Below are 11,135 nucleotides of genomic sequence, written 5' to 3'. Positions count from 1 at the left end.
GTAGCATATAAAGAGGAATAGGTCCGTAATGCATGGACTACTACAGTTGTAAGTAATGCCTGTTCAAGTGAAGCACATTCGTACGGCAATTCATAGGCTTGAAGGAATTTACTTTAATACATGGCACCAGAATGATGAAGCAATGCTACTCTTAAGTGTGCAGAGCCTACTGTAACTCCAGTTTCTTAATCTTAGTTGAATGTCTATGGTGTCTTTCCAAATTTGACATTTTGATAGGAAAAAATAGGTTTTATACAGAATAACAGGCCTAATATCTATATAAATAATTTGCGAAGTCCATCTTAACAACAATAATGAAAACTGCAAATGGTAGGAAAATACCAACAGCGACCAAAACAAGAAAAAACAAACCACTAGATGGCGGAATAATGCACAGCATGTGAATCCAGAAAAGGATTCATGCTGCAAAACTGTAGAATGTACATGTAGGAAGGAGTTAATTCTCGTCACTGCACCTCTTTTCAGTAGAAAGACTATATGTTCAATAAGTGTTAGTGTAATGGGTCACAACTGCCACATACGGCAAATTCCAACACACTGTCAGTATATTATTCTGTACATACTCCAGCAATTCACATATACCTTATTGAAAAAATTCACATTTATTTACTGTCAAACAGGTGTTAAACTTTACATTGGATATTAGTGATGGGCTCATTATTAACAGGTTTACACAAAAGGATGAAAAAGCTGAATTTTCCTGAAAATGTACATTAGATTTTTATCATAAAATAAATTAATTGGTAAATATAGGCGAAAGTAACATGGAAGAGTAATATTTCAGACTTTTTTTATTTAAAAAAAAAAACCTGATGTCTTTCATTCACTAGAAAGGCGGTGAGAAGTGTCCAGTGCCCTTTAATTTCACTGTTCAAGAATTAACAGCAAAATCATTTAAACCTGTACTAGAACCGATTGCACATGTCACGCTGCAACACCGTAAGTAAAGATTTGTTCTCTCCATAAAAAAAATTTGGCAATAGGAAACCTGAAAATAACAAACCAAGCTCATGAAAACAGAACACTGTTTACAGGGAAATAAGTGTGCATGGTTAGAACTTGCATTTTAAGATGCAGCCATGATGTGTAACAAAATCCATTTGAACATATGTGCAACCAAGAGCTTTTTCACAATATTTTCTGCAAACCCTTTGAACTCATTTTAAGGACAACCATATCTAATAGACATGAGTGTTTTTTATCATAGCAATAGAACAAAATATAATTTATTTTACCATTTTCATGAGAATAGTTCATTATACAGTTGAAGAAATATGAAATAAGGCCTGTGGCTTGATTGCTAGTGGTTAGACATATTTTCAGTCTTTGCCATTGATGATCAACTGTTTGCAGTGAACTGCAAACTGATGCAGGTTTCCGGCCCTGCTTTTCCAAGTCTTGTCAGAAGTATTACAATAAAGTAAATCTGTCCCACAGGATTTTATAGCCTACTTCTTGTATATAATACAATGCAGGCCTTAAAAAAATGTTGCAGCCATATTTACAAATTTGTTTTGAAAACTGCTGCAGCAAAATAGCTGAAAATGTTCCTTCCTATTTCCATAATTCAGCAGCAGGAGTTTCTAATACCTTGATGGTATCTTTTCTTTGTAACAAATACCTCTTTTTAGTATACTCTGTGTATATACAAAGTTTTACTTTTATAAAAAAATTCACAGAACTACAAGGTCCATTCATTTCCTCCACGCTGACAACAAAGTGGCAAGAGAACAGGTCTTTCAGCAGATAGAAGGCGGTCTGAACAAGACCAGATGTATCTTAGTGTGGCCTTTTGAATTACTATTCAATACACCATTAAAGGCTTGTCACCAACTGCATTTGTCCTTCCCGAACATCGCCTTCCGGTATACAGCCTTCTTTGTTTATAGGGATGATATACCCATCGCTATTGCCCCTGCTTATCTGGTAATACATCTGAAGATGGTGGCCAGCTCCAAGATTTGGCATGCTTTTATAGTAAATGTCCTCAGTCTCACTCCTTTTTGATGGAGAGAGATCATCTTCAACGTCAGGGCTACTCTCGGGATCGGGCGAGTCTTTCAGATTGGGCATGCTCGTGTACAGGGAGTCTCTGTTTGGAGACTCCATGTGGTCCTCAGTCTCGGATGTTAATTGAGATACATAGCTGTCCGTTGCCTCGATTTTCACTTTCTGTGGATGGTACAAAAGTGAGTGCGTCCGTTGTGGAATGAGTGGTGCTTCCAGCTCCTTGTGGTGAAGCTCTAGTCCTGGATTGTCACCATGCATTAAGGATGAAGCATCTGCTACAATGGCATCATCTTTGCTACTACTTCCTCCAATAACGGCTTTGGCTGGTAGTGTGCGTTCTAGGTTGTGGTTTTTGCTGCTGCCTCGTAGGTTGTTGTGCACTAGTTCAGATATTATCATTTTTTCAAAAGCAGTGTCGTTCAAACTTAAGCCACAATCTACAACTTGCAAACTATCACTGTAGTCCCCGTTTCGAAGTGAGTAGCTGTTGTTGAAATTACCATTTAGCGGTAGAGTATCCATGGCACTTGTATCCCGGGCATTGTTCAGAGAATGTCCTGAAACAAAATAAAAATGAACTAGATGTTACAATTCCACTTTAATCACACAGGTGTTTGCTCTATGCTTACAAATTATTTAATGTAGTTCAGGACAAAGTTGTCATTATGTAAGCCATCAAGAACATAAACGTGACATTTTCGGTAAGTTGCACACCTTATAAGAAAGATGTTCTATTAATAGTTGACGTTCATTCATTTTACCAAAATTTTACATTTTGTGTCAATTTGAGTGTTCCACAAGAAATCGTTCACTCCATGCCCTTGCATATAGAATGCAAAGCAATGCATTTGAAACATTTATGTTTTAAGCACAGAAACATAATTTAGAAAAATAAAACAAAATTTGTCCTAAACAACACTAAATAAAAAAAAAACCAGCATAGAAACATACATAAAGGGAAATGTACAACACTGACCCATGGGTACTGGCAAGCAACTATGTTAACAGTTCTAAGGTTTCCTTTTTCTGATAATGAAGAAAAGAAAAAAATGAAAACAATGAACATGTACATAACAGATGTGTAACAGTCATTCTTTCACACAAATGACAAGGGCTGACAAGAACCACCCAAAAACACAACTGACAGCAGGTGGAATGACTCACTTTGGACAACTCACATCATGTCTGTCTGCTCAGGCTATCTGGCCTAAGAGTAGCTGATATATAAAAGAAAGTAAAATGATTTATTGTAGCATGATGAAGATTTACTAAGTTTCTCAGCAACTTTGTTAGAGCAAGGGTTCAGCAAATTAGATCACCAGCAGTAACAGCCTCTTTCTAGTGAATACCATTTTTGCACTAATATTCTGTCTGCCAGCAACTGCCCTAGGCCTCGAGAGGTCATAGTTCACCTGCAGCCCTGCAGTCTGCATCAGTCACAGTGACAGCACTAAATGAACCCGTGCAGGCAATTATGAGTTAGACTAACGAAATTCATGGACATCCAAGGTCAAATGTAGAATGTCTAGAATTTCTTTAAGTATGGCTCACAGAAATAAATATTGATTGTAGGATGGGAAGAGTTGATTGAGCCTTGGCCAACACATTTTAACGGTTGGAAGAATGAAAGTTAGTGAAATTGGAGAAGGACATGGATGACGGATTTTAAAGGATGTGTTTTTCGTGGTGACATGCTCTTGTTGAAATAAAATGTTCTTTCCATTCAAACACAAAGACATAAAACCTGCACAACACGGTTTCCCGCTGAAAAGTATAAGGAATGCAAATAAATAATAAGAGTTGTTGTATGCAGTAAGAGGTGGACATATGTATTTGAATAACACATGCTCTACAGAAATAGTCCTAAAAAACAGGAACGAATGGTGTAGCAATGCCACTGACCACTGAGGCTGCTGCATTATATGCAAGGCTTGGAGGAGTGTATGAACAAATTCTTGTTTGGAAAAATACTGTCATTTCATCCACGCTCAAAGCTGCAGTTTACCATGAAAGATTAATAGCATTTTTTTAAAAAACGATGATATCTGTTCCTTAAAGCAGGCCAGCGTCAAAAGGTAAAGAACACCACTGTAATAGCAAACAAAAGGACTTCAAGCAACGTTGTGAATATGAAAAATGTGCAACTGGTTCAGCAGAATTCCAGATTCCCATGTGAAGAGAATTAGGACAAGTGATGAAGATGTTTGCTTGGGAGCTTCGCCTCTGATTAAATCACTCTGTAGATTTGTAATTCCATTTCGGAACAATGGCGTTTAGTTCAAGCACATGTTTTATATAAATATTGAAAAGCAAAGACTGCATGCAGGCAGCCGCTTTCCTAAAGTATGTGCGCTTTTCTTTTTAATGTGTCACTCTACTGTGAAACATATAGTGTGCCATGTTAGGCAGGGCAAACATTCATTCCAAGATAAACGGCAGCTTTAAGCGCATTACGAAATATTTTTGGTCTGGTTTAAGGAGGCAGTTTTGCTGCCCAAAATCTGGTAATTCACTATAGTCTTTCCATACATAGCCTGTAGCAAGAATACTGTGGAAATGTAGAAATGGTAAATAAATTAAACATGTCTGCTAGACAGTGCTTTCTAACCCGCAAATTATTTCAGCATTCCGGATTATCAATTGCGTTTCCAAAAGACTAATTGTTAGTCTCTAAAGCATGTGAATACTAAGTCAAATTTAGGAATTTTTTTTATGGGCTGACGAATGGGAAATTCCACTTGTGAACCACTTGCCCGCTGAGTCTACTTCATGAATACGGTTATATTTTAATTGTGCCCATTAAAAACCATGCTGAAAAAATTTACATTTGATAGGCAAAGTTAAGTTTGACTCCCATACTTGTCTCTCTGTAGGTCGCTAGAGGAAAGCGTAAGAAAAATTAAAAAGACAGAAAAACAAAAACAAGAGAATAAAAAAAAGAGAAACCGGAATTTAGTTAAAAAGAAACTCGTAAGTCGAAACAGGGTATTCATGGCACATTTAGAGATTTGCATTGTTAAAATGCCGAATAAATTAAAAACTACTATTACTACTTGACAACAGCTCATCTAAAGAACATACTTGCTAATAAATATTAATTATAAAATACACATACATGAAATAATGGAAAACAAGTGCAGTCTATCACTTGCAATCCACACAAATTTGCCCTTAAGCAAATTCTTAAACCTACACAAACACCAGGACACATTTCACCAGCATAGAGCTGCACCATACTATAGACTGTGTCTTTACACATTAACAAATACTCCTTGAGACAAGGCCTTGCACTATTGTACAACATCAAATCAACTTCATAAGCTGATTTTATGAACTTTCGAATCAAATGGACCTAATATTATATAGATATGGTACCTCTAAATGATATAAATCTTGCAGATGGGTTCTCAGACCATGTGGTGTCAGTCCTGTAATAGTATATTAAGATTTATGCCACCTGTGTTGAAAACATGGACAATTACTGATAAATATTAATTTAGCTCACACATTCCTATAATATAGTGCAGTTTTAAAAGCCTGGCAAGGGCAATGCTGCGGTATCTGTTAGAAACGTACAACATAGTGCTGAACTATCGTAAGCTTAGGCTGGATGAGAGCAAAGCGAGCAAAGAAGACCAGGTTTATATGGTAAATATATGCACACCTGATGAGTTAAACACAGGAGCAGAAGGGGCATTACACACAACAGTTTCAGCGAGCAATGTGTTATAAGGGTTGTTAGTGCCGTGGGGTCGAAGAAGTGGGTTTGTTAGTAGGTAATTGCCAGTCATTCCTAAAGCAAAGAAACACAAAGAAAGACATCAGTTTCCTAACTTTGACCAGGCATGACCAATAAAGCAGTCTGTTTTGTGCTACCATTTTATAACTAATCAAATTGTACATGGTTACGAGTGGCCGATTTAACGTGACGTTGTAACTTCAGAAAATGGTAGAGAGTGGCCACATTTCACTAATGCTTTCTCAGTCCCCAAAGTAAACACTTGCGAAGAATGACATTATCCAATTCATACAAAATCACAACCAATAGAGAATGGAAATTTAATGTGGTCATCGAATCTACTGCCTCGAGATGGTTCACCTCAATATACTAGTGAAAACGTTCCCAAAAGTCATGCACACACAGATGCAAAACAGTCACTAATAAAAACATTTATTTGAAAAATGAATGGCAGAAGCATAAAGCCTAAAAATAATCCAGAGAGAAGATAAACTGCAATAAAAAGCCTTGCATGGTTTATGCAAAAGCACATGCAGCAGAAAAGCACAATAATTTACATAAACACATTCTATAATATCACGTATTCTTTATAAAAGAAAGAGCTAGGCTTTCTAAGTAACACATTGCATGCTAAATCAATTATCTATGTAAAAGCATTGTTTACATTTCAGACAGACAAAATAAACACATTTACAAAATCACAGAAAGGAGTCAAAAGCATGTTTTTAACATTATTTGTTTTTGGTTAAATCTTTTTTATATACATCTTGAAAGATTTCCCCTAGGCAGCATCAGAAATGTGTGCTGCTAGTTTACCCAGGGTACATCGTGAGCAAAAACTAAGGCAAACCTCCACGCAATTTTGCTAATCAACTTCTGCATCATTTAGAGGCTAATAATGAATGTCTTAGTTTTATGTCTATTCTATCCCTGGCCTCCTGTGTGCACACGCACGTGTCTAAAAGGAGCAAAGCAAGCATTCTCACTGAAGGTTACACACAACGCGGACTAAAGCAGGAATCGCCAACCTTTTCTGGAACAAGAGCTACTTATGCTCAATGAAAATGATAAGGAGACACTATTATTATTTATGTTGTACAGGTGGTCGCACTAGACATGATTACATGAGTGGCCACTAGCAGTGTGAAACGGTTTTGTCAGCTTCACATGCCTTTCAATGGATAATGCTTAACCCAATGCCCCTGGTACAAGGTTCTCAGTTACATGAGGATAGAATATTGTAAATGTAGTCTTAATAGGAAGAGAGATTTAACAGATATTTTAGTGGACTGTTAGTGGCTTTTAACACAACAGAGGTTTTTATTAAAGCCAATTTAAAAAAAAAAAAATTACTGCCGGGTATGAAGTTTTTGGATGTAACCTTTGCTTTGGGGCGATTTTTACGGATGTGAATGAAATTTTAGTAATGTTCTGAACATTCTGTCACACAATATGTTAGGAGCAAATCATTTCATTATTAGCTGTGGGCTGGGATTGATTTTAGTTTGGAATGGTTTTATAATGTTATGGATAATTTATGTAATGAGCTTTATGTTGTAAATGTTTTTAAAGATCGTGGTCTAAAACAAACTTATGTTTGACTGACTAACTTAGCCCATGGCACCATGGTTATGGTAATATGGCTGCACATTGCCAGATGATTTATCACTATCAGCTTTAAATATATTTTTTCAAATGGCGTCATTTTTCTCCAAGCATGAGCTCATGAGTTCGGAAATTACACACATTTTCGTCTTGAATGCAAACTCTCAATTTTATTTTACATATATTAGTTCAGCCAAGCAAAGGCTTCTAATGTAGGAGGCTAGGCTACACACAAGAGAGCTACTTAAAGGTAGCTGGAGAGCTACTAGCAGCTCACCAGGTACTCGTTGGTGAAACCTGGACTACAAAAAATGCAGAATTCTTCATGATCAATTTTTTTATTTCAACTAATAGAATTTAAAACAAACAGCCAGAGCTATGGAGCACTGGAACTGGAAATGAGGTTAAAATAATCATTATTTGTGGGTTGCAAGCATTATATAGGAGAACTAGATTATAAGCAATATAGTTAAAAGTGACAAAGCCAGTCACACAATGAATGCAAAACCATCAGTTTATGTGGGCAATAGAATCAAGATGCCACTTTAGAAATCACTGTCAGCACGCTTTAGTAGAGTGACTCTTATGGTAAGCCTCTAAATAAACAGTTAACATTCTTGATTTTTCAAAATTAGATTAGCAGATATCTGCAAAGAGCAAATGTAAGATCAACCACTAGTAAAGCGATTTCTTTTTTATAACAGGAGAACATTAAATGTTAATAACGTTTTTAATTAATTTTATTGCAAAAAATGCCTTTGTTACATAAAAAAATCTAGTTCTCCTTGATAGCATGCTGCTTGTAAGAAATGAACGGATTTTAAATATAGGACAATATGGGATAAATTCATAAAAATCAAATGAATGCACCAGTCAAAGTCCTCCACTCTTGTTTATCTCCAACTCAAATGGAAAGGTCATTTAAAGTTTAGAATTATGTTCCCGCTTTTAAGATAAATAATTAATGTCCCATATTTAAAATCACCCTCCATAAATGGATAAGTGAGTATCCACAGAGAAAAAGGCTTGAATGAGCACGGATCACAAAAATATGTGTTGGCTCCAAGTCAGGGATTATACTTTTATATAAAAATAGAAAACAGGACTATTACTTAACGACGATAAAAGAGGCTTGAAACTAAAAAAAAAATGTAAAAAACGAAAATAAATTGGTTTCTCACCTTGATTAAGCGTGGACGTGCTGTTTATGTCACCTGAGATAAACGAAGATTCAGATTGTTTTCTTACTGTGTCGTTCCACATCCTCCGTATGCGGCTCTAGAGAGAAAGCATCAAAATCAGAGTAAGGCATATGCATCTTTTGGTGCTCTTGAACGACATTCAGTTATTGATTTGTGGAAATCGCCATTCTTTCACATGTCAAATAATTCTCAATCTAAGGTATCTGACTACAAAGTCTGGTAAAAAAGTCATAAGAAATAGTTGATCCCACAAGGGAAAAAGCGAGCATTAACAATCGAGATCATTATAATGAGAAGACAATTAGTGGATCTGAACAGGTCCCCTTTGGCACTCTATAAATAATGTTAATTAAAAGCTGCTGTCAAAACAGTTACCTGTGTGCCAGAGGAATAGCGAGCACTCGTTCTTGTCGTTGATGCCTTCACTGAGCTGTGAGGACTCTCAGTTGGGAGTCCGCCGCAACAATAAGAATGTCGGAAGCACTTGCTGTACTCTTTGCGGACCTACATTTTTAAATGAGAAAAAAGGAAAATATTATTTTAAAGAGATGCACTTTCACATTAATTGCACAGCAGCTTAAAACATATTTGAGACCGTGTATTTACTGAGTCAGAAACCATGGTGGGAAGCAGTGTTGATCAAAAGAAAAAGCACTCAAAACAAAAAACAACTGCACAAACCTAAACTACTTATATAAGAAAAAACTTGCATCACTTTAAAATGTAAAGAGAAAACATTGCAGTACCACAAGAGTGAACTCGTTATTGAAAGCAAGTTTTCTGAGAGATCAATTTATAATCCATCGAGAATTGCACTCAAAATGGCAGTATTGTTCGGACACAAAAACCCCCACTAATTACCCATCTGACAAACAGAAACGGATATCAGCAATATCTGAACAGTCAGTAGCAAGTTATTTTTATTAGCATTAGTATAGAGAATGCACACACTTTAAGTGCTGAATCTGACATCCCAACTGTCAATGTTGCCATGTTGGCTAAGAGTGCAAATGCCTCCCTTGACAAGTATTCATATTTGATAATCAGCATTGTAGACGAAGGACTGGGTTCTTATTTGAGCGAGGCAAAGCTGGCTAAACTGTATGCCACATTAAGATGGAAATACATTAAAAAGTTTGCATCTTTATAGAAAACAATCGTTATAGATATCGTGATATGTATCAAATATTTTATTGATACAACATAATGGTAAACATCACCTAACAATGCAAATTTTATTAATTGTACTATGACACTTAAAAATATTCTAGGGCAGTGACCACAGACCTGCCAAATAAAACAAATATTTCACGGTGTGAGGAGGGAACTGGGCCTCGTTCCGAGAAGTACTCTAGAGACACGTTTACCCCAAACCTGCCTCTACATCCCCTTCCCCCAAAAAACAAAATATTCCTGAGGCTGGTGCCGAGGTCATGGTGAGCTTTCCCAACACCCCTTAATGGGTGTTGGCAGTTCAAAGCCTCTGAAAACAAGCTGGAAATCCAATGGGTTTCCAGGTCGTCGTTCTTGCAATCATGTGATATTGGCTCCTCATCAGAAGACCTTGTGAAGGGAGACGATTGCGCTTATCACAAGGTGACACAGTGTGAGTTGGCCGTTCTAGGCCCATCACGAAAGCAATAATCACATACGCTCAAGTGGTATTTACAACAAATCTGCTGAATGTATGATTACCACAGTGAAAGTAATAGGCAAACATGTATTTGTGCAAAATGTAATCTTCATTAACCGCATGCGCGCTAGCGGGTTTTCCCGCTGCGCGCTGAAATTTGAAAATCGTGGGTTACGTGACAAAGCCAGCTCGTCATGCGCGCAGCGCAGGTAACGCCCATGACGAGCTGGCTTTGTCATCCGCATCGAAGGGGTTAAAGTGTGAAAATCAATCCACAAAGAAGGATGAAAAACTCACTCTTCACTGAAGTCATCACTCGCTTGTGGGATACCTTTCTTAATCTACCACCATGCCCACTTGAAGTCAGACATAGAAAGTATTAGGACAGGATCTCCCCAGTGCTGAATAGAGAAACAGCATTGTGCAGACTGCCAAAAGGTCAGAGCTTCATTGAGTAAGGGCCAAAATCATGAAGGTGGGATCATACCTGCATGGGTCTACATTGCCCATTACTTCACAAACACACAAATTGGAAGATCCTTCTTCCAATCTTAAATGCAAACAAAAGTAACACATTTCATTACTTTCACGGTAAAGGAAATCTTTTTTGAGCTTAGCCTGGTTTCTCCTTACACTGTGCCACATTACTTGCTCCACTGACGTATGATAGAATCTATAAAGTATTAAGCAGTGCTACTGTTCGCGACAAATCTAAAGTATTTGTTGAAAGTATATGAACTAATGCGTATTAACTGCTAGGTAGTAGTCCATTTCAACATTTGTAGGTTGTCTGGCATACAACAGGAAAAAGCTAAGCCAACCATAAAGCAATCCTCAACCAACGAGTGTGTGATATGCCAGCGAAGGTCATTCACCCCGATAAAAGCAAACTGCAAATCACTAAAAAAGTTCCATTCTGCAGTAC

The 11,135-nt window shown here is 37.0% G+C and overlaps 1 protein-coding gene across 25 annotated transcripts in view; it reads right to left on the bottom strand.

The window, feature by feature from the left end:
- Positions 1-604: 604 nt before the first annotated feature.
- ADGRL2 (adhesion G protein-coupled receptor L2) overlaps positions 605-11,135 on the bottom strand; it is a 223,147-nt gene continuing 212,616 nt past the window's right edge. For 7 of the 25 annotated variants that reach the window (XM_086954236.1, XM_086954242.1, XM_086954244.1 and 4 more), the window contains 5 exons: positions 8,953-9,081; positions 8,557-8,653; positions 5,696-5,824; positions 4,891-4,908; positions 605-2,588 (listed from right to left, as the gene is read on the bottom strand). In XM_086954236.1, the coding sequence (XP_086810362.1) occupies positions 1,837-2,588; positions 4,891-4,908; positions 5,696-5,824; positions 8,557-8,653; positions 8,953-9,081 (1,125 nt within the window). In that variant the 3' untranslated portion in view covers positions 605-1,836. Of the gene's footprint in view, positions 2,589-3,209; positions 3,249-4,856; positions 4,909-5,406; positions 5,825-8,556; positions 8,654-8,952; positions 9,082-11,135 lie in introns of all 25 variants that reach the window. The other 18 variants (XM_086954240.1, XM_086954250.1, XM_086954275.1 and 15 more) reach the window with 6 other exon arrangements.

This window comes from Lissotriton vulgaris, chromosome 1_1 (assembly GCF_964263255.1).
Source record: "Lissotriton vulgaris chromosome 1_1, aLisVul1.2, whole genome shotgun sequence".
NCBI lineage: Eukaryota > Metazoa > Chordata > Amphibia > Caudata > Salamandridae > Lissotriton > Lissotriton vulgaris.
The sequence above is the reverse complement of the archived record's forward strand: the minus strand, read 5'-3'. Positions and strand labels throughout refer to the sequence as shown.